Source organism: Somniosus microcephalus, unplaced genomic scaffold (genome assembly GCF_052327205.1).
Source record: "Somniosus microcephalus isolate GS21.2 unplaced genomic scaffold, FLI_Smic_1.0 unresolved_chr1, whole genome shotgun sequence".
NCBI classification, from domain to species: Eukaryota; Metazoa; Chordata; class Chondrichthyes; order Squaliformes; family Somniosidae; genus Somniosus; species Somniosus microcephalus.
The window spans coordinates 124215106-124238500 of NW_028225179.1; the positions used below are offsets into that span (position 1 = coordinate 124215106).

Here is a 23395-nt window from a genome sequence, read left to right on the forward strand (position 1 = left end):
CCAAGGCTCCTTCAGCAGCACCTCCCAAACCCGTGACCTCTTCCACCTAGAAGGACAAGGGCAGCAGGCGCATGGGAACACCACCACCTCCAAGTTTCCCGCCAAGTCACACACCATCCTGACTTTAGAAGTATATCGGCCGATCCTACATCGTCGCTGGGTCAAAATCCTGGAACTCCCTCCCTAACAGCACTGTGAGATCTCCTTCACCACACAGACTGCAGCGGTTCAACAGCACCTTCTCATGGGCAACTAGGGATGGGCAATAAATGCTGGCCTTGCCAGCGAAGCCCAGATCCCATAAACGAACAAAAAATAAATGCAGTACCATGAGTTAGATGACTTGTTTAAATCCTGGTAGCATTTTGCATCTTGAATCAACCTTCATGACCCATGAGGCTACTACTGGGCCAAGTGAATACACGAGTCAAATTAGTTCCTCATTCGACATCACAACAGTGACGGTGCTTCAAAAAGTACTTCACTGGCTGTAAATGCTCTTTGGGACGTCCAGAGGTGCCGTATAACTGCAAGTTCTATCTTTCTAAAGTTATTACAGCCAAAGTCTCCCCGTCTTTCAAAGGTTCCTCTACCGCCTCGCCCTTTTTCGGCAAGGGTGAGGAAGACTCCCGATCTTGGCCGATGGGAGACCCCAGAACCCCCTTCCATTACTCACCCATCCCTTCCCAAGCATCGCGACTAAGTGACAAGCAAGGGAAACTCGGCCCATCGGGGGAAGCGGGATCAACTGACTTGGGGAATGAGATAACGGGAACCAATTTTAACCTAACCCACCTGTGGGGAAACTGACAGGATTGGGTGCAAGACTTGGTTTTAGCCCCTGCCCTGGTTTTACTCTTCATTGAAGTCAATATTGGGCAGTGTGTAAAACCGGCATTCCACCCAATCCCATGGAATTCCCGCCCAGCCAGTTAGGTTAAATTACCCCCAAAGTTTCACATTTCCACCTCGGATTGGGAGTCCAATTTTATTCAGCCCCAGGATTATTGCAATGAGTCACTCCACAGCAAGGATTGGTTGGTTTGTCTCTTTTGTACATGAACACAGTTTCAGGCGTGAAATCTAGTTTCCAATCTCTTTATGGGAAGGATCCACAGCTTCGCACCATCTGGTGATGATCCCTCTTGATAAGGTCCCAGCAGGGTCCCTGGATCAAACTCACTAATAGTCTACTACTGCCGTTATAGCACCACACGTGGAGGTATTGGATCCAGAGAGGGACATATTGTGGAGACTCCTGAGTTAAGGTCAGTGAGCGGAAGGGGTTGTCGAAATGATTCGTTCAATTCAGGAAATAGGAATAAAGGAGGGGGGGGGGGGGAGAGGGAGAGAGAGGGAGAGGGGGAGAGAGAGAGAGACAGCGTGAGCACATGCTAGCAGGGGGCGGGGAGATAGAAAGACAAAGAAAGAGGAAGGGTGGGAGGGTTGGGGAGAGAAGCAACAGTTGCAAAAATATCCTTAATACATAGGCCCATCACCATTCTATTTTAGAGATTCATGCCCATTAACCCTTCAATTTTGACACCTTCACAATAGGAGGAGAAGCAGGGAGGGTTAGAGGAGAGACTGGAACAGAGAAAACTTGGCAAGCAAAAACAACCCTTCCTGCAAACTCGGCAAAAAAGTAGAAGCGGAGATGAGTTATCTGCTTCATGCATTTTCCCTCTCGTCTCTTTCTCGATTTCCCCCACACCATCCTCCTTCCCTCCCTCTTCCCTGCCCTGAATCCGAGCAGTCCGCTCAAGAAGGGCTCACCGGAAGGTCAAGCAAAGGTACACTGGTGGTATGCCAGGGAGGTAGGCCTAGGCTTCAATCTGGGCCTGGCCCAAAGCAGTTGCCGAAAGTAGAAACCCATAAAGCCTGAAGAAGCCTCCGATTTCTGCGACTGCACAGAGGCTTGCCAACCCTGCAGGACTGCTCTCGAGTCTCCAGGAATCGCAGATTAATCTCCAGGACACTACTACCAGCAAACGCCCGGGAGAAAAATCACAGGGGTATTTTTTATAAAGTTTTTTCCCCCCATTTTCTCTGAACGGTTTTGTTAGTTATAAGAATATTGAAGTTTGGTGGGGGGGGGGGGGGGGGGGGGGAGGGTTGTTTTGATCGACGGTCAAGAACCATCCAATTGGCTTTCAAATTGACCACGGGGAATGCGGTACTCCGCGAGGATGGACGTGTTGAGAAACCAATGGCGGGCGTGTGGGGCAGGTGAAGGCAGGAGGTCAAACCTCCAGGCAACCAAGGTTGGCAATCCTAACTGCGCAGTCGGCACCTTTTTCTTTTGGTGCTCGATTCATGAATGAACCCGATGCCCAAATAAATCGTCGCAAGGAATCGGAAATAAAAGGACATTAAGAAGTGAACTTCTGCCTTGCACGCTTCACCTGTCGTGAACTCCTCTGATAAAAGGAAACACCGCTATTCCTCTCATGAAGGGGGGTGGGGTGGCCAGGAGAAGCAAGCTTGGCCCCGGCAGGGGGGGCGGCGGGGTGGAGGGAGGAGCTGAATTAACTTTCGGTCGAGATAAACTTTGTCGTTACTTCCAAGTTCACCCCGTCCACCCCTGTTTGCGGGGTGGTTTTTGTAAAAGCAAAAGGTAGTTTGTATACGCTTGAATCCTCCGTCACCCAGGTAAAAGCCTTAACCAATATCCAGAGTGTTTCGGATGCTGCGGAGATGCACCCCAGAACCGTGTTATAATTCAGCTCTTCCATACACAGCGAGACCGCCGGGTCAAGCTCCTTCCCTCCATTATAAAATCGCTGCTTGGAGTTTTAAACAAAAGCTATCCACAAGAAAAAATAAAAATGAATTGGAATGATGCAATTCTTGGTTCAGTGGGGTACAGGCACTGCTGGGAGTGGGACTGAGCCACACCGGACCAGGGCAGCTGCTTCCAGCCGAGGCAGCAAATAAATGTCACAACTGGCCTCGGGGCCCCTGGGCTGGGGAGAATTTAAAACCAATAATGAACAAATCAGCCCGGATTCCCACTCACGTTGGTTCTCCATTGCGTGCTCGGGGAAGCCGTGCTCTGCCGTGGTTGAATAGCGGTCACTGTCCAGCACTTGCCAGCAGTGGAGGGGGTCACCGGATGGTATTCAGGTTCAGAAATCAACAGTCGGGATTTTTGTTCACTTGCGCCCTTAGCAAGGGAGCGAGCGGGGGAGGGAACGCGAGGGCACGCGCGGGGAGAGGGAGACACGGGCGGGGAGGGCGAGCGGGCAGGGAGAGGGGGCGCGGGGGGGCGGGGGAGAGGGGGGGTGGGGGGAGGGAGGGGGGGCGGGGGGAGAGGGGGCGCGGGGTGAGGGGAGGGAGAGGGCGAGCGGGGGGTCGGGGAGAGGAGGGGCGGGGAGAGGGCGCGCGGGCGAGCAAGAGCGCGAGGGCGAGCGAGAAAGTGGAGCGCGCGCGCGAGGGCGAGCGAGGAAGTGGAGAGCGCGCGCGAGGGCGAGCGAGAAAGTGGAGAGCGCGCGCGCGAGGGCGAGCGAGAAACTGGAGAGCGCGCGCGAGGGCGAGCGAGAAAGTGGAGAGCGCGCGCGAGGGCGAGCGAGAAAGTGGAGAACGCGCGCGAGGGCAAGCGAGAAAGTGGAGAGCGCGCGCAAGGGCGAGCGAGAAAGTGGAGAGCGCGCGCGAGGGCGAGCGAGAAAGTGGAGGGCGAGCGAGAAAGTGGAGAGCGCGCGCTGAGGGCGAGCGAGAAAGTGGAGAGGGCGAGCGAGAAAGTGGAGAGCGCGCGCGAGGGCGAGCGAGAAAGTGGAGAGCGCGCGCGAGGGCGAGCGAGAAAGTGGAGAGCGCGCGCGAGGGGCGAGCGAGAAAGTGGAGAGCGCGAGCGAGAAAGTGGAGAGCGCGCGCGAGGGCGAGCGAGAAAGTGGAGAGCGAGGGCGAGCGAGAAAGTGGAGAGAGCGCGCGAGGGCGAGCGAGAAAGTGGAGATCGCGCGAGGGCGAGCGAGAAAGTGGAGAGCGCGCGAGGGCGAGCGAGAAAGTGGAGAGCGCGCGAGGTGCGAGCGAGAAAGTGGAGAGCGCGCGCGAGGGCGAGCGAGAAAGTGGAGAACGCGCGCGAGGGCAAGCGAGAAAGTGGAGAGCGCGCGCCAGGCCGAGCGAGAAAGTGGAGAGCGCGCGCGAGGGCGAGCGAGAAAGTGGAGAGCGCGCGCGAGGGCGAGCGAGAAAGTGGAGAGCGCGCGCGAGGGCGAGCGAGAAAGTGGAGAGCGCGCGCGAGGGCGAGCGAGAAAGTGGAGAGGGCGAGCGAGAAAGTGGAGAGCGCGCGCGAGGGCGAGCGAGAAAGTGGAGAGCGCGCGCGAGGGCGAGCGAGAAAGTGGAGAGCGCGCGCGAGGGCGAGCGAGAAAGTGGAGAGCGCGCGCGAGGGCGAGGAGCGAGCGAGAAAGTGGAGAGCGCGCGCGAGGGCGAGCGAGAAAGTGGAGAGCGCGCGCGAGGGCGAGCGAGAAAGTGGAGAGCGAGGGCGAGCGAGAAAGTGGAGAGAGCGCGCGAGGGCGAGCGAGAAAGTGGAGATCGCGCGAGGGCGAGCGAGAAAGTGGAGAGCGCGCGAGGGCGAGCGAGAAAGTGGAGAGCGCGCGGAGGGCGAGCGAGAAAGTGGAGAGCGCGCGAGGGCGAGCGAGAAAGTGGAGAGCGCGCGAGGGCGAGCGAGAAAGTGGAGAGCGCGCGAGGGCGAGCGAGAAAGTGGAGAGCGAGCGAGAAAGTGGAGAGAGCGCGAGGGCGAGAGAGAAAGTGGAGAGCGCGCGAGGGCGAGCGAGAAAGTGGAGAGAGCGCGCGAGGGCGAGCGAGAAAGTGGAGAGCGCGCGCGAGGGCGAGCGAGAAAGTGGAGAGCGCGCGCGAGGGCGAGCGAGAAAGTGGAGAGCGCGCGCGAGGGCGAGCGAGAAAGTGGAGAGCGCGCGCGAGGGCGAGCGAGAAAGTGGAGAGCGCGCGCGAGGGCGAGCGAGAAAGTGGAGAGCGCGCGCGAGGGCGAGCGAGAAAGTGGAGAGCGCGCGCGAGAAAGTGGAGAGCGCGCGCGAGAAAGTGGAGAGCGCGCGCGAGAAAGTGGAGAGCGCGCGCGAGAAAGTGGAGAGCGCGCGAGAAAGTGGAGAGCGCGCGAGAAAGTGGAGAGCGCGCGAGGGCGAGCGAGAAAGTGGAGAGCGCGCGAGGGCGAGCGAGAAAGTGGACAGCGCGCGCGAGGGCGAGCGAGAAAGTGGAGAGCGCGCGAGGGCGAGCGAGAAAGTGGAGAGGGCGAGCGAGAAAGTGGAGAGAGCGCGAGGGCGAGCGAGAAAGTGGAGCGAGCGCGAGGGCGAGCGAGAAAGTGGAGAGAGCGCGAGGGCGAGCGAGAAAGTGGAGAGAGCGCGCGAGGGCGAGCGAGAAAGTGGAGAGAGCGCGCGAGGGCGAGCGAGAAAGTGGAGAGCGCGCGCGAGGGCGAGCGAGAAAGTGGAGAGCGCGCGCGAGGGCGAGCGAGAAAGTGGAGAGCGCGCGCGAGAAAGTGGAGAGCGCGCGCGAGAAAGTGGAGAGCGCGCGCGAGAAAGTGGAGAGCGCGCGCGAGAAAGTGGAGAGCGAGGGCGAGCGAGAAAGTGGAGAGCGCGCGCGAGGGCGAGCGAGAAAGTGGAGAGCGCGCGCGAGGGCGAGCGAGAAAGTGGAGAGCGCGCGCGAGGGCGAGCGAGAAAGTGGAGAGCGCGCGCGAGGGCGAGCGAGAAAGTGGAGAGCGCGCGCGAGGGCGAGCGAGAAAGTGGAGAGCGCGCGCGAGGGCGAGCGAGAAAGTGGAGAGCGCGCGCGAGGGCGAGCGAGAAAGTGGAGAGCGCGCGCGAGGGCGAGCGAGAAAGTGGAGAGCGCGCGCGAGGGCGAGCGAGAAAGTGGAGAGCGCGCGCGAGGGCGAGCGAGAAAGTGGAGAGCGCGCGCGAGGGCGAGCGAGAAAGTGGAGAGCGCGCGCGAGGGCGAGCGAGAAAGTGGAGAGCGCGCGCGAGGGCGAGCGAGAAAGTGGAGAGCGCGCGAGGGCGAGCGAGAAAGTGGAGAGCGCGCGAGGGCGAGCGAGAAAGTGGAGAGCGCGCGAGGGCGAGCGAGAAAGTGGAAAGCGCGCGAGGGCGAGCGAGAAAGTGGAGAGCGCGCGAGGGCGAGCGAGAAAGTGGAGAGAGCGCGAGGGCGGGCGAGAAAGTGGAGAGAGCGCGAGGGCGGGCGAGAAAGTGGAGAGAGCGCGAGGGCGAGCAAGTGGAGAAAGCGCGAGAGCGAGCAAGTGGAGAGAGCGCGAGAGCGAGCGAGAAAGTGGAGAGAGCGCGAGAGCGAGCGAGAAAGTGGAGAGCGCGAGAGCGAGCAAGTGGAGAAAGTGGAGAGAGCGCGAGAGCGAGCAAGTGGAGAGAGCGCGAGAGCGAGCGAGAAAGTGGAGAGAGCGCGAGAGCGAGCGAGAAAGTGGAGAGAGCGCGAGAGCGAGCGAGAAAGTGGAGAGAGCGCGAGAGCGAGCGAGAAAGTGGAGAGAGCGCGAGAGCGAGCGAGAAAGTGGAGAGAGCGCGAGAGCGAGCGAGAAAGTGGAGAGAGCGCGAGAGCGAGCAAGTGGAGAGAGCGTGAGAGCGAGCAAGTGGAGAGAGCGCGAGAGCGAGCGAGAAAGTGGAGAGCGCGAGAGCGAGCGAGAAAGTGGAGAGAGCGCGAGAGCGAGCGAGAAAGTGGAGAGAGCGCGAGAGCGAGCGAGAAAGTGGAGAGAGCGCGAGAGCGAGCGAGAAAGTGGAGAGAGCGCGAGAGCGAGCGAGAAAGTGGAGAGAGCGCGAGAGCGAGCGAGAAAGTGGAGAGAGCGCGAGAGCGAGCGAGAAAGTGGAGAGAGCGCGAGAGCGAGCGAGAAAGTGGAGAGAGCGCGAGAGCGAGCGAGAAAGTGGAGAGAGCGCGAGAGCGAGCGAGAAAGTGGAGAGAGCGCGAGAGCGAGCGAGAAAGTGGAGAGAGCGCGAGAGCGAGCAAGTGGAGAGAGCGCGAGAGCGAGCGAGAAAGTGGAGAGCGCGCGAGAAAGTGGAGAGCGCGCGAGGGCGAGCGAGAAAGTGGAGAGCGCGCGAGGGCGAGCGAGAAAGTGGAGAGCGCGCGAGGGCGAGCGAGAAAGTGGAGAGCGCGCGAGGGCGAGCGAGAAAGTGGAGAGCGCGCGAGGGCGAGCGAGAAAGTGGAGAGAGCGCGAGGGCGAGCGAGAAAGTGGAGAGAGCGCGAGGGCGAGCGAGAAAGTGGAGAGCGCGAGAGCGAGCGAGAAAGTGGAGAGAGCGCGAGAGCGAGCGAGAAAGTGGAGAGAGCGCGAGAGCGAGCGAGAAAGTGGAGAGAGCGCGAGAGCGAGCGAGAAAGTGGAGAGAGCGCGAGAAAGTGGAGAGCGCGAGAGCGAGCGAGAAAGTGGAGAGAGCGCGAGAGCGAGCGAAAGTGGAGAGAGCGCGAGAGCGAGCAAGTGGAGAGAGCGCGAGAGCGAGCGAGAAAGTGGAGAGAGCGCGAGAGCGAGCGAGAAAGTGGAGAGCGCGAGAGCGAGCGAGAAAGTAGAGAGAGCGCGAGAGCGAGCGAGAAAGTGGAGAGAGCGAGCAAGTGGAGAGAGCGCGAGAGCGAGCGAGCAAGCGGAGAGCGCGAGAGCGAGCCAGTGGAGAGCGCGCGAGAAAGTGGAGAGCGCGCGAGAAAGTGGAGAGCGCGCGAGAAAGTGGAGAGCGCGCGAGAAAGTGGAGAGCGCGCGAGAAAGTGGAGAGCGCGCGAGAAAGTGGAGAGCGCGCGAGAGCGAGCGAGAAAGTGGAGAGCGCGCGAGAGCGAGCGAGAAAGTGGAGAGCGCGCGAGAGCGAGCGAGAAAGTGGAGAGCGCGCGAGAGCGAGCGAGAAAGTGGAGAGCGCGCGAGAGCGAGCAAGTGGGGAGAGCGCGAGAGCGAGCGAGCAAGCGGGGAGAGCGAGCGAGCAAGCGGGGAGAGAGCGAGCGAGCAAGTGGGGAGAGAGCGAGCGAGCAAGTGGAGAGCGCGTGAGAGCGAGCAAGTGGGGAGAGCGCGAGAGCGAGCGAGAAAGTGGAGAGAGCGCTAGAGCGAGCAAGCGGGGAGAGCGCTAGAGCGAGCGAGTGGAGAGCGCGCGAGAGCGAGCAAGTGGGGAGAGCGCGAGAGCGAGCAACCGGGGAGAGCGCTAGAGCGAGAAAGTGGAGAGAGCGCGAGAGCGAGCGAGCAAGTGGGGAGCGCGTGAGGGCGAGCGAGAAAGTGGAGAGCGCGCAAGTGGGGCGAGCGTGAAAGTGGAGAGCGCGAGAGCGGGCGAGCAAGCGGAGAGGGCGCGAGAGCGGGCGAGAAAGCGGAGAGAGCGAGTGGAGAGCGCGAGAGCGAGCGAGTGGAGAGCGCGAGAGCGAGCGAGCAAGTGGAGAGAGCAGGGAGAGCGAGCAAGTGGAGAGAGCAGGAGAGCGAGCGAGTGGAGAGCGCGAGAGCGGGCGAGAAAGTGGAGAGAGCGAGCAAGTGGAGAGAGCAGGAGAGCGAGCGAGCAAGTGGGGAGAGCAGGGAGTGCGAGCAAGTGGAGAGAGCAGGAGAGCGAGCGAGTGGAGAGCGCGAGAGCGGGCGAGAAAGTGGAGAGAGCGAGCAAGTGGAGAGAGCAGGAGAGCGAGCGAGCAAGTGGGGAGAGCAGGGAGAGCGAGCAAGTGGAGAGAGCAGGAGAGCGAGCGAGTGGAGAGCGCGAGAGCGGGCGAGAAAGTGGAGAGAGCGAGCAAGTGGAGAGAGCAGGAGAGCGAGCGAGCAAGTGGGGAGAGTAGGGAGAGCGAGCAAGTGGAGAGAGCAGGAGAGCGAGCGAGTGGAGAGCGCGAGAGCGGGCGAGAAAGTGGAGAGAGCGAGCAAGTGGAGAGAGGAGAGCGAGCGAGCGAGCAAGTGGGGAGAGCAGGCAGAGCGAGCAAGTGGAGAGAGCAGGAGAGCGGGCGAGTGGAGAGCGCGAGAGCGGGCGAGAAAGTGGAGAGAGCGAGCAAGTGGAGAGAGCAGGAGAGCGAGCGAGCAAGTGGGGAGAGCGTGAGAGCGAGCGAGCAAGTGGAGAGAGCAGGAGAGCGAGCGAGCAAGTGGAGAGAGCAGGAGAGCGAGCGAGCAAGTGGAGAGAGCGCGAGAGCGAGCGAGCAAGTGGGGAGAGCGCGAGAGCGAGCGAGCAAGTGGGGAGAGCGCGAGAGCGAGCGAGCAAGTGGGGAGAGCGCGAGAGCGAGCGAGCAAGTGGGGAGAGCGCGAGAGCGAGCGAGCAAGTGGGGAGAGCGCGAGAGCGAGCGAGCAAGTGGGGAGAGCGCGAGAGCGAGCGAGCAAGTGGGGAGAGCAGGAGAGCGAGCGAGCAAGTGGGGAGAGCGCGAGAGCGAGCAAGTGGAGAGAGCGCGAGAGCGAGCGAGCAAGTGGAGAGAGCAGGAGAGCGAGCGAGCAAGTGGAGAGAGCGCGAGAGCAAGTGGGGAGAGCGCGAGAGCGAGCGAGCAAGTGGAGAGCGCGCGAGAGGAGAGCGCGAGAGCGAGCGAGAAAGTGGAGAGAGCAGGGAGAGCGAGCAAGTGGGGAGAGCAGGAGAGCGAGCGAGCAAGTGGAGAGAGCGCGAGAGCGAGCGAGCAAGTGGGGAAAGAGCACTTGAGCAAAGGGCTGTGAGAGCGCAAGAGAGCAGAAAATAATTTTTCCCCCCTTTGCCGTCTGTCCCAATAGTGCCATTAGCTCAACAGTTGCCAAAATCTGTTGGCAACGCTGCAATTTCCCTCCCCCCGCACTCCCTAGCCCAGTGGGAGCCGCGTTTGAATGTGGGGTCTAGTGAACTCAGCACAGGTTCGAAATCCAAGCCGGGGCCTTCCTATACTGCATTGCCCAATATTACATCAGTCGGTGCCGGTATCCAATGAGCCATTGGGGAATTTTGGGGCAATTCGTGGGAGAGTGGGAAGAGAGCGGGGAAATCGAACAGCACCACAGTAAAAAAAAACACGCAGATGTGTAAACACAGCGAATGAAGCAAATGAGAATTAAAACAAAAAAGTCACCCCAAGAACTCGCAATCTCCACAGGACAGGTTACCAAGAGACAAGACACCAGAAAAACTGCAATCACAGGAAGGAATAAAAATTTTAAAAAAATAAAACGAAAAGGGAAAAAAAAAGTGTAAATTAAGATTGGCAGAATGGTTAACGTTGTCCGGGAGGAAAATCTTTTTGTTCCAACCGAATCAGGTTTTTTTCCCCCTTTGGTTGTCGTGTTGAAAGAGCAACAGAGCCAATCAGTGCAGAGGATACTGTTGCTAGGTTATCTGCCTACCTGCTGAGGTGGGAGTGGTGGGCGAATTTGCTTGGCTGTTCTGAGAGGCTGCTGTCGCATTCACGGCGGTCTTAACAGCGTAAATGTTAGCTTCTTCCTGGAACTTACCAATGTTCTTCTTATACCGAATTCGCTTGTTTCCAAACCAGTTGGACACCTAGAGGGAGACAGAGAAGATCAGGCAACGTCTTCGGGAAAAGCCGCCGAGGTCCAGGCTCGGCAACTCGCTTCCAGCATTACAACCCGGCGCAAGCGAGGGTAAAGGGGGAGGCGTCAACGGGCCGGCTCACCTCGTGGGAGCGTTGCCAACTCTACGCACGACACACTCGAGGGAGCACAAGCCCGGTCCGTACAACAGAGCCAACAAGGAGCTGGCGGAGTGAGGGAGGAGGAGCAAGGACGACACAAATCGTGGCGCGTCTGTGGCACCACCACCACATTCTCCCACGCCCCATACTTGGGGAGGACGACTCCGGCAGGCTGCTTGAAGTCTGCGGATTTCTTCCGCCCCACCCCGCACCACGCCCCCAGGAGCAGGCCAGTCAGCCCCTCGAGTGTGTTCCGCCCCATTCAATCAGATCATGGCTGATCTGCATGCATGCAGTTACTGGAGATGAGGCCAAGAACAACAAGCTCAACCTCCCACGGTTCCATCACCACATGGCCAATGAATAGTCCGCTTACTCAGACTATGAAGGTGTGCACATGAAGAACTCCCTTCAGGGAGGAGGTGGCAGTGAGGGACTGTACCCCAGAACAGATCAGCACCTTCAGGGGGAGTGTGAGGGACTGTACCCCAGAACAGATCAGCACCTTCAGGGGGAGAGTGAGGGACTGTACCCCAGAACAGATCAGCACCTTCAGGGGGAGAGGGGAGAGTGAGGGACTGAACCCCGGAACAGATCAGCATCTTCAGGGGGAGGAGAGAGTGTGAAGGACTGTACCCCAGAACAGATCAGCACCTTCAGGGGGAGGGGAGAGTGTGAGGGACTGTACCCCAGAACAGACCAGCACCTTCAGGGGGAGGGGAGAGAGTGAAGGACTGTACCCCAGAACAGATCAGCACCTTCAGGGGGAGGGGAGAGAGTGAGGGACTGTACCCCAGAACAGATCAGCACCTTCAGGGGGAGGGGAGAGAGTGAGGGACTGTACCCCAGAACAGACCAGCACCTTCAGGGGGAGGGGAGAGAGTGAAGGACTGTACCCCAGAACAGATCAGCACCTTCAGGGGGAGGGGAGAGAGTGAGGGACTGTACCCCAGAACAGACCAGCACCTTCAGGGGGAGGGGAGAGTGTGAGGGACTGTACCCCAGAACAGATCAGCACCTTCAGGGGGAGGGGAGAGAGTGAGGGACTGTACCCCAGAACAGATCAGCACCTTCAGGGGGAGCAGAGAGAGTGAGGGACTGTACCCCAGAACAGATCAGCACCTTCAGGGGGAGAGAGAGTGAGGGACTGTACCCCAGAACAGATCAGCTCCTTCAGGGGGAGAGAGAGTGAGGGACTGTACCCCAGAACAGATCAGCATCTTCAGGGGGAGGAGTGTGAGAGACTGTACCCCAGAACAGATCAGCATCTTCAGGGGGAGGAGAGAGTGTGAGGGACTGTACCCCAGAACAGATCAGCATCTTCAGGGGGAGAGGAGAGAGTGAGGGACTGAACCCCAGAACAGATCAGCACCGTCAGGGGGAGGAGAGTGAGGGACTGTATCCAGAACAGATCAGCACCTTCAGAGGGAGAGGAGAGATTGAGGGACTGTACCCCAGAACAGATCAGCACCTTCAGGGGGAGGGGAGAGTGTGAGGGACTGTACCCCAGAACAGACCAGCACCTTCAGGGGGAGGAGAGTGTGTGAGGGACTGTACCCCAGAACAGACCAGCACCTTCAGGGGGAGACAGTGAGGGTGAGGGACTGTACCCCAGAACAGATCAGCACCTTCAGGGGGAGACAGTGAGGGTGAGGGACTGTACCCCAGAACAGATCAGCACATTCAGGGGAGACAGTGAGGGTGAGGGACTGTACCCCAGAACAGATCAGCACCTTCAGGGGGAGACAGTGAGGGTGAGGGACTGTACCCCAGAACAGATCAGCACCTTCAGGGGAGACAGTGAGGGTGAGGGACTGTACCCCAGAACAGACCAGCACCTTCAGGGGGAGACAGTGAGGGTGAGGGACTGTACCCCAGAACAGATCAGCACATTCAGGGGAGACAGTGAGGGTGAGGGACTGTACCCCAGAACAGATCAGCACCTTCAGGGGGAGACAGTGAGGGTGAGGGACTGTACCCCAGAACAGATCAGCACATTCAGGGGAGACAGTGAGGGTGAGGGACTGTACCCCAGAACAGATCAGCACCTTCAGGGGGAGACAGTGAGGGTGAGGGACTGTACCCCAGAACAGATCAGCACCTTCAAGGGGAGACAGTGAGGGTGAGGGACTGTACCCCAGAACAGATCAGCACCTTCAAGGGGAGACAGTGAGGGTGAGGGACTGTACCCCAGAACAGGACAGCACCTTCAGGGGGAGAGAGAGTGAGGGACTGTACCCCACAACAGATCAGCACCTTCAGGGGAGGAAGGGCGGAGAGGGACTGTACCCCAGAACAGGACAGCACCTTCAGGGGGAGAGAGAGTGAGGGACTGTATCCCAGAACAGATCAGCACCTTCAGGGGGAGAGAGTGTGAGGGACTGTATCCCAGAACAGATCAGCACCTTCAGGGGGAGAGAGTGAGAGACTGTACCCCAGAACAGATCAGCATCTTCAGGGGGAGACAGTGAGGGTGAGGGACTGTACCCCAGAACAGATCAGCACCTTCAGGGGGAGACAGTGAGGGTGAGGGACTGTACCCCAGAACAGGACAGCACCTTCAGGCGGAGACAGTGAGGGTGAGGGACTGTAACCCAGAACAGGACAGCACCTTCAGGGGGAGAGAGTGTGAGGGACTGTACCCCACAACAGATCAGCACCTTCAGGGGGAGACAGTGAGGGTGAGGGACTGTGTCCCAGAACAGGACAGCACCTTCAGGGGAGGAAGGGCGGAGAGCGACTGTACCCCAGAACAGGACAGCACCTTCAGGGGAGGAAGGGCGGAGAGGGACTGTACCCCAGACCAGGACAGCACCTTCAGTGGAGGAAGGGCGGAGAGGGACTGTACCCCAGAACAGGACAGCACCTTCAAGGGAGGAAGGGCGGAGAGGGACTGTACCCCAGACCAGTACAGCACCTTCAGGGGAGGAAGGGAGGAGAGGGACTGTACCCCAGAACAGGACAGCACCTTCAGGGGGAGGAAGGGCGGAGAGGGACTGTACCCCAGAACAGGACAGCACCTTCAGGGGAGGAAGGGCGGAGAGGGACTGTACCCCAGAACAGGACAGCACCTTCAGGGGAGGAAGGGCGGAGAGGGAGTTAACAAGTGCTGCGTTACACTTGATTTAAAAGCCTCACTCCGATTGTGTCACATCTCATGGCAGTTGAAGATTAGCAAACCCAAAAGGAATTTTTGCAATTTCATTACAAAACCTCTGAGGTATTATGTTACCCTCTCTCGCACTTATCCACCGAATCTCACAAACTCCGACACTACCTAATCCTCTAAAGTTATTTCACTTTCAAATCCTTCCATTTGATGCAACTTCTTGGACAGGATCCCAGTGCACTTCAATAATGAAAACTTCAGCACTAGCGTGACACCAAATCTCTCGCTCCAGGTATAGATCCCAGGGCAAAAGGTCAGTCCACTCCTCTGTTCCGGCTTAGAAATGTTCCATTCGCTACAAGTGGAATGGAAAGTAATTCTAGAAACCCAGTTCGAACTCCTACACATCCCAGGGGCCAGTCTCAGGAATAATAAAAGAGCTCAATAATGTTTAAATGAGCTTTACTCTGTATCTAACCCGTGCTGTACCTGTCCTGGGAGTGTTTGACGGGACAGTGTAGAGGGAACTTTACTCTGTATCTAACCCGTGCTGTACCTGTCCTGGGAGTGTTTGATGGGACAGTGTAGAGGGAACTTTACTCTGTATCTAACCCGTGCTGTACCTGCCCTGGGAGTGTTTGATGGGACAGTGTAGAGGGAGCTTTACTCTGTATCTAACCCGTGCTGTACCTGACCTGGGAGTGTTTGATGGGACAGTGTAGAGGGAACTTTACTCTGTATCTAACCCGTGCTGTACCTGTCCTGGGAGTGTTTGATGGGACAGTGTAGAGGGAACTTTACTCTGTATCTAACCCGTGCTGTACCTGACCTGGGAGTGTTTGATGGGACAGTGTAGAGGGAGCTTTACTCTGTATCTAACCCGTGCTGTCCCTGAATACTAGTTCTAAAAATATGGAGTAATGATCCTACTCCGAGGTCTCTCCTCAACGTTCTCATCAGTTATACCCATCTCCTTTAAAGTGGCACACCATGCCGGAGACAGGAGGGATAATCCTTCAGGTTTGTCTAAACTTGGGAGCTATTATTCAGTTTTATAATAATTGCGTTTCCTTGCTGGGCCCTTTGACACGGTTGAGTAAGTCAGTGCTCTGCATTGTACCAGCCCAGGAAAGCCCGTATCTTACCCTCGGAACAGCAATGGTAGGGCATTGCAATCAGCCCTCCAGTGCCCATCGCGACTCGCAATTCAATGAGTCACCGGTAGACGGCTCTTGTGTGAAGGTTGCCCAGAATGTCCCACTTGCGGTCTGGGCCCAGTATGGAAGAGTGGCCACCTTAGTGAGGCACAAGATGGCCACGACTGCCAGGGAACCGAGTCGCAGCACGGGTCAGACAGGCGGGACCAAAGAGGAAAGATGAACAATACAGGAACCGTGCCGAGATACCAACTCCATTCTGGGACAGCCCAACAGCTTGAGGCCCGCAGTCCAAAATGGCTACCTGGTCAACAACAACAGCTTGCATTTATGTAGCGCCTTTAACGTAGTAAAACGTCCCAAGGCGCTTCACAGGAGCGTTATCAAACAAAATTTGACACCGAGCCACATAAGGAGATGTTAGGACAGGTGACCGAAAGCTTGTTCAAAAAGGAAGCTTTTAAGAAACGTCTTAAAGGAGAGGTAGAGAGGCGGAGCGGTTTAAGGAGGGAATTCAGGAGCGTAGGGCATTGGCAGCGGAAGGCACGGCCGCCAGTGGTGGAGCCATTAAAATTGGGGATGCACAAGAGGCCAGAATTGGAGGAGCACTGAGATCTCGAAGGGTTGTTGGGCTGGAGGGGGTTACAGAGATAGGCCATGGAGGGATTTGAAAACAAGGATGAGAATTTGTCGTTGCCGGAACGGGAGCCATTGTAGGTCAGAGACCACAGGGCTGATGGGTGAACAGGACTTGGTGCGAGTTAGGACACGGGCAGCAGAGTTTTGGATGAGCTCAAGTTTACGGAGGGTGAAAGATGGGAGGCCGGCCAGGAGAGCATGGGAATAGTCAAGTCTAGAGGTAACAAAGCCATGGATGAGGGTTTCAGCAGCAGAGGAGCTGAGACAGGGATGGAGTCGGGCGGTGCTCCAGAGGTAATAAGAACATAAGAAATAGGAGCAGGAGTAGGCCATTCGGCCCCTCGAGCCTGCTCCGCCATTCAATAAGATCATGGCTGATCTGATCTTGGCCTCAACTCCACTTCCCTGCCTGCTCCCCATAACCCTTGATTCCCCTGTTTTTCAAAAATCTGTCTATCTCCACCTTAAATATATTCACTGACTCCGCCTCCACAGCTCTCTGGGGTAGAGAATTCCAAAGATTCACGACCCTCTGAGAGAAGAAATTCCTCCTCATCTCCGTCTTAAATGGGCGACCCCTTATTCTGAAACTATGCCCCCAGTTCTAGATTCCCCCACGAGGGGGAAACATCCTCTCAGCATCCATCCTGTCAATCCCCCTCAGTATCTTATGTTTCAATAAGATCCCCTCTCATTCTTCTAAACTCTAATGAGTTTAGGCCCAACCTGCTCAACCTTTCTTCATAAGACAACCCCCTCATCTCCGGAATCAACCTAGTGAACCTTCTTTGAACTGCCTCCAATGCAAGTATATCCTCCCTTAAATAAGGTGACCCAAACTGTACGCAGTACTCCAGGTGTGGTCTCACCAACACCCTGTACAGTTGTAGCAAGACTTCCCTACTTTTATATTCCATCCCCCCTTGCAATAAAGGCCAACACTCCATTTGCCTTCCTAATTACTTGCTGTACCTGCATGCTAACTTTTTGTGTTTCATGTACAAGGACCCCCAGATCCCTCTGTACTGCAGCATTCTGTAGTCTCTCCATTTAAATAATATTGTTTTTTTTAACTCTTCCTACCAAAGTGGATAACCCCACATTTTCCCACATTATACTCCATCTGCCAAATTTTTGCCAATTCACTTAACCTACCTATATCCCTTTGCAGACTCTGTGTACTCCTCACAACTTGCTTTCCCACCTATCTTAGTATCGTCAGCAAATTTGGCAACAGTACACTCAGTCCCTTCATCCAAGTCATTAATATCGATTGTAAATAGTTGAGGCCCCAGCACCGATCCCTGTGGCACCCCACTAGTTACAGTTTGCCAACCTGAAAATGACCCATTTATCCCGACTCTCTGTTTTCTGGTAATTAGCCAATCCTCTATCCAAGCTAATATATTACCCCCAACACCATGAGCTCTTATCTTGTGCAGTAACATTTTATGCGGCACCTTGTCGAGTGCCTTCTGGAAATACAAATACACTACATCTACTGGTTCCCCTTTATCCACCTTGCTCGTTACATCCTCAAAGAACTCTAGTAAATTTGTCAAACATGATTTCCCTTTCATAAAACCGTGTTGACTCTGCTTGATTGTACTATGATTTTCTAAATGTCCTGCTATTACTTCCTTAATAATGGATTCCAGCGTTTCCCAATGACAGATGTTAGGCTAACTGGCCTATGTAGTTTCCTGCTTTCAGTCTCCCTCCTTTCTTGAATAGGGGGACATTACATTTGCAATACATAATACAGCAATAACTACCAACAGCAGGCCTGTCCAAAACCCCCAAGGCCGACGGAATTCAATCAGGACAAACGAGCGAGAAAGAAATGCCAACACAATTTTTGTTCTTAGCACAAGGGTGATGCTGGCAAGGCCGGTATTCATTGCCCATTCTTGACACCCCTAGTTGGGCTGGGCCTTCTCCTTAGATCTCTGCAGTCCTTATACCGATGGTGGTAGCTTGGGATCTCCAGTATTTTGACCCAGCTGTGTAGCATGGAGACACCTGGGCTTCATGGTCAGATTGCCAGAATCATGGGCCACATGTGGTCACCAGGCCATAGTTTGGACAACCCTGCTGTACCGCCAATAAAGCTTCATAGCAATTAAGAAAAAAGACTTGCATTTACTCAGTGCCTTTCATGACCTCAGGACATCCAAAAGTGCTTTACAGCCAATTAAGTACTTTTGAAGTGTAGTCTCTGTTGAAATGTAGGAAACGCAGCAGCTAATTAGCGCTCAGCAAGGTCCCACACACAGCAACCAGATCATCGATTAATTATTGGCCAGGACACTGGGGAGAACTCTCCTGCAAAATAGCGCCATGGGATCTTTTACATTAGAGGGCAGTCGTCTCATCCAAAAGACGGCACCTCTGACAGTGCAGCATTCTCTCAATGCTGAACTGGAGGGTCAGCCTGGACTATGCGCTCAAGTCTTTGGAGAGGGGCTTGAACCCACGACCTTCTGACTCACGAGGCGAGAGTACGACCCGCCGAGCCACACGTGGCCAAAATGACGTGTTTTGGGCAACCAAAAAAAGCAGAGGAAGATAGGAACAGGAGTAGGGCATTCAACTCCTCGGCGCTGTTCCGCCATTCAATTACATCATGGCTGATCTGTATCTGAACCCCATCTACCCGCCTTGGTTCCGTATCTCTTAATACCCTTCCCCAACATAAATCTATCAATCTCCGTTTTGAAATTTTCCAATTGACCCGTCTTTACCCAGAGAGTGGTGAGAATGTGCAATTAAGGAGAGGTTGGACAAGCATATGAGGGAGACGGGAATAGAGGGTTATGCTGATGGAATTAGATGAGGAAAGACGGGAGGAGGCTCGAGTGGAGCATACTCAGCATCTTTTCTCCAACCCCCCCTCCCCAAAAGAAAAGGATTCCAGATTTCCACTACACAATGGGCCGTATTTTCCGATGCCTACGGGTGTGTATGCCGGTTTCAGGCGTGCGAAGCGCATGCGCTGAAAACTGGCATTTCCAATCTGTCAAGAATGCTGAAAACCCTTAGAAATCTTACGTCTGGTAAAAGCAGGCATAGGGCCTGCTTTTACCAGCATGAGAGTTGAAAAAGTTAAAGAAAAATTTCCACTCATTTATAATTTTAAAATACTTTTTAAAAAGGTGTTAATTTTTAGCCCTGTAAAAAATATTTAATTTATTGTAATTTTAACTCATTTTAAAAACATGATTTAAATTTTTTTTTAATGTTTTACTGTGTTTTTAGGGTGATCTCCATTCATATATTTGACAGGTCTATCTGTCAAAAGTATGAAGGGAGATTCCCTTCTCCCATTGGCTCGCCTGGCCCACACGATCCCAGGGACACTTGCGAACCGCCTGCGCCCCTGGGATACGTGGGCCCTGCACATTTCGACTGTGTCCGGACCTCAGGAGCCCTCAGGTAAGTTCGTAGATTTTTTTTCGATAGGAGGCCTCCGCACGCAGGAAGCCTCCGATCGGAAATTACGGGTCATTGTGTGAAGAAGTGCTTCCTGACATCACCCCTGAATAGCCTCACTCTAATTTTAAGGCTATGCCCCCTCCTTGTTCTGGACTTTCCCACCAGAGGAAATAGTTGCTCTCCATCTATCCTATCAAATCCTTTGATCATCATAAACACTTAAAACAGATCAGCCCTTAATCTTCTAGGGAGTACAAGCCATGTAGTAATTATGACATTCGAACACGTTCAGTGAACACTTAAATCACAAGAGCAACACAACAAAAAGCACAATCATTGCAAACAGAAAGCACACAAAACAATAAGAGTACCTGTGAGAAGGTTAAATGGGCCTAACCTGGGATACACTGACCTGCGATACAGTGATGCCACACTTCTTTGCCAGCTCTTCTTTGGCCTCCTCACTGGGGTAAGGGTTACTGAGGTGAGAGTAAAAGTATTCGTTCAAAATCTCTGTGGCCTGTTTGCTGAAGTTACGCCTTTTTCTTCTGCAGAAGTAAAGTTTTGAGGTTATATTTATATATATGTACGGAGCTAAATAAATAGAACAAGCAGCACGGAGAACTCATGGGATTACATAGGACTGACGGCACAGAAACAGGCCATTCGGCCCAACCAGTCGATGTCGGCATTTATGCTCCACTCGAGCCTCCTCCCATCTTTCTTCATCTAACTCTATCAGCGTAACCCTCTATTGCCTTCTCCCTCATATGCTTATCCAGCCTCCCCTTAAATGCATCGATACTATTTGCTTCAACCACTCCCTGTGGTAGCGAGTTCCACATTCTCACCACTCTCTGGGTAAAGAAGTTTCTTCTGAATTTTCTACTGGATTTCTTGGTGACTATCTTATATTGATGGCCTCTAGTTATGCTCTTCCCCACAAGTGGAAACATTCTCTCTGTATCCACTCCATCAAAACCTTTCATAATTATAAGGACCTCAATGAGGTCACCCCTCACCACACGCCCCCCAAGAGAAAAGAGACCCCAGCCTAGATTGCAAACACTGGACTCGTTCACTCTTAGGCTGTCACGCAGCCTGTCACGCAGATCAGCACATTGCAGCCTGCAGGCCGGGGGCCTACAAATAAGGCCTTATATTTTACTGGAGATCGTCAGTCAGTCGGGTTTGCCAAGCCTCCAGGAATTAAAGATTCATCTCCAGAATGCTGCTGCCACCAACACCCAGGAAGAAAAATCAAAAGAGGCATTGAAGAAAAAAATTAAATGGGGTGTTTCTTTGATTTTCATTGAAGGCTTTCATTTGTTAGTTATGAAAATATTGGAGATGGGAGCTGGTTGACGAACAAGAATCAACCAATCGGGTAAGGAGGAGTCTGTTGGCTTTCCAATTGGCAAGGGGGTGGGGTGGCCACGAGGATGGACATGTCGGGCAACCAATGGTGGGACTGTATTGGGGGGGGTGGAGAGGGGGCAATTGGAGGCTGACGGTCATGTGATGAAAACTCCTGGAGTTGACAACTTCATTCGTCAAATAGGCTTTCTGGGCCTCAATTCTCTTTGAAGGCATAAAGCGCAATAGTATAGTGTAGTCTAGTGAAAGACGCTGCTCACAACAGCCAGCCAGCACCATACATGCCAACCAAGCAAAAGATAACCAACGGCTTCAAGTAGCTGCCCTACGGTCACTGAAACTTCACCGGAACCCTGTTTATGCGGGTTTAGAAGGTCGAGGAGATCAGGATCCAGGTGTTTAAAATGTGAAAAGGAATCAATTGGATAAGCTACAGTGGAACTATTTCCTCTGGTGGCTGAATCAAGAACAAAGGGGCATAATCTTGAGTTGGGCGGTTCAGGAGTGAAATCAGGAAGTACTTTTCTCACATTGAGGTCAGTGGAAATCTGGAACTCTCTCCCAAAAAGGCTGTGGGTCAATTGGAGCTTTCAAGACCGAGATTGATTTTTGTTGGATAAGGGTATCGAGGGATCTGGAGCAAAGGTGGGTAAATGGAATTGGGGTGCAGATCAGCCACAATCTAATGGAATGGTGGAGCAGGCTGGAGGGTTGAATGGCCTCCTCCTGTTCCTATCCAACCATTTCCTGCTTTTCTTTTAAGCAGGTTACAGGTTAGTCCTCACGTGCGGGCAGAACCCCGAAACACGGACCGTCCGTGTCGGGCGCGGATGGTCATCACGCATGCCACACCGCAACATTTAATAACGGAACCGAAGACTGGGTCGCCGTCTGAACGGTCCCCCCGCTCGAGCTCTGGGCGTGGTGTCCCTTTCCATTCAATATATTCCACCCAGCCCGACCCCTGCGAGTTTTCTCCCGCCTTCTGCTCGCTGAGTTATGGTCGCATAGGCGCAGGCTGCCCTGTACCGATTCACCCGTCGTGCACATGCAAGACCTGCCGGCCAGCTCTTCGGCCACGGGTTGCATCGCAGACGGAGTGCAATGCTGCCCTTGCCCATCTGCCCACTGCCACCAGGACCTGCCGGGAAGCCACTGGGCACCCGAGTCCCCGGACGAGTTTCTTTCACCTTCTGAAGCCGGGGGCACCGAGATGGACCGCAGCGGCCCTACTGCTGTCCGGATTGAGACCAGCCAACACAGCAGAGATCAGGGTGTGAACCTGGGCTGTGCCAGGCTCGCCACTGGGTCACCCACACCCGTTGATCAGGGAGTGGACACCGAGGCATCACAAGAATTCGCAACAAAGTTATATTTCAGTTCCCTCGGTTATTCCATCGACAACTGCACTTCTCTCTCTTCCTCCCACTGCCACTCCCTCTCTCTCCCCTCCCCACTCCTCTCTCCCTCTCTCTCCCCCACACTCACTCTCTCAATCCCACTCCCCTCACTCCCTCCTCTCACTCCTCCCTCTCCCACTCCCCTCCTTTCTCCACTCCCCCCTTTCTCCCACTCCTCCATACCCCCTCTCCCCCCCACTCCACTCCCTCTCTCCCCTCATACTCCCTCCCCCACTCCTCTCTTCCATTCCCCTCTCCCTCCATCACTCCCACTCCCCTCTCTTCCCCCCACTCCCCTCCATCTCTCTCCCCCTCCCTCCCACCTCTCCGCTTCCCTCACTCCCCTCTCTCCCCCCCATCTCTCTCTCCCCCCTCTCTCTCACCCCCCTCTCTCTCACACCCCCTCTCTCTCTCCCCCCCCACTCCTCTCTCTCTCCCCCCCCACTCCTCTCTCTCTCTCTCCCCCCCACTCCTCTCTCCCCCCCCGCTCCTCTCTCCCCCCCCACTCCTCTTTCTCTCTCCCCCCCACTCCTCTCTCCCCATCCCCCCCACTCCTCTTTCTCTCCCCCCCCACCTCTCTCCCCATCCCCCACACTCCTCTCTCTCTCTCCCCACTCCTCTCTCTCTCCCCCCCTCCTCTCTCTCCCCCCCCACTCCTCTCTCTCTCTCTCTCTCTCCCCCCACTCTCCTCTCTCTCCCCCCACTCTCCTCTCTCTCCCCCCCCCCAATTCCCCTCTCTCTCTCCCCCCCACTCCTCTCTCTCTCTCCCCCCCACTCCTCTCTCTCTCTCCCCCCACTCTCCTCTCTCCCCCCACTCCTCTCTCTCTCTCCCCCCACTCCTCTCTCTCTCTCTCCCCCCACTCCTCTCTCTCTCTCTCCCCCCACTCCTCTCTCTCTCTCTCTCCCCCCACTCCTCTCTCTCTCTCTCCCCCACTCCTCTCTCTCTCTCTCCCCCCACTCCTCTCTCTCTCTCTCTCCCCCCACTCCTCTCTCTCCCCCCCAACTCCCCTCTCTCCCCCCCCAACTCCCCTCTCTCCCCCCCCAACTCCCCTCTCTCTCTCCCCCCCCACTCCTCTCTCTCTCTCCCCCCCACTCCTCTCTCTCTCTCCCCCCCACTCCTCTCTCTCTCTCCCCCCCACTCCTCTCTCTCTCTCCCCCCCACTCCTCTCTCTCTCTCCCCCCACTCCTCTCTCTCTCCCCCCCACTCCTCTCTCTCCCCCCCACTCCTCTCTCTCCCCCCCCCACTCCTCTCTCTCTCTCCCCCCCCCACTCTCTCTCTCCCCCCCACTCCTCTCTCTCCCCCCCACTCCTCTCTCTCTCCCCCCCACTCCTCTCTCTCTCCCCCCACTCCTCTCTCTCCCCCCCACTCCTCTCTCTCTCTCCCCCCACTCCTCTCTCTCTCTCCCCCCCACTCCTCTCTCTCCCCCCCCCACTCCTCTCTCTCTCCCCCCCACTCCTCTCTCTCCCCCCCCACATCTCTCTCCCCCCCACTCCTCTCTCTCTCCCCCCCACTCCTCTCTCTCTCCCCCCCCCACTCCTCTCTCTCTCCCCCCCCACTCCTCTCTCTCTCTCTCCCCACTCTCCTCTCTCCCCCCACTCTCCTCTCTCTCTCCCCCCCCACTCCTCTCTCTCTCTCCCCCCCCACTCCTCTCTCTCCCCCCCCCCAACTCCCCTCTCTCTCCCCCCCACTCCTCTCTCTCTCCCCCCACTCCTCTCTCTCTCCCCCCCCACTCCTCTCTCTCTCTCCCCCCCCACTCCTCTCTCTC

The 23395-nt window shown here is 56.1% G+C and overlaps 2 protein-coding genes across 3 annotated transcripts in view; both read right to left on the reverse strand.

The window, feature by feature from the left end:
• The window catches only part of LOC147095800 (vesicle-trafficking protein SEC22b-like), a 523236-nt gene that overhangs the window by 345983 nt on the left and 153858 nt on the right, over positions 1-23395 (reverse strand). The window lies entirely within an intron of this gene.
• The window catches only part of LOC147095801 (pre-B-cell leukemia transcription factor 2-like), a 54826-nt gene that overhangs the window by 16674 nt on the left and 14757 nt on the right, over positions 1-23395 (reverse strand). Inside the window, exons 2-3 of the mRNA XM_085974172.1 lie at positions 19250-19400; positions 10205-10361 (exon numbers count right to left, since the gene is read on the reverse strand). Coding sequence (XP_085830298.1) covers positions 10205-10361; positions 19250-19400 — 308 coding nt within the window. The remainder of the gene's footprint in view (positions 1-10204; positions 10362-19249; positions 19401-23395) is intronic.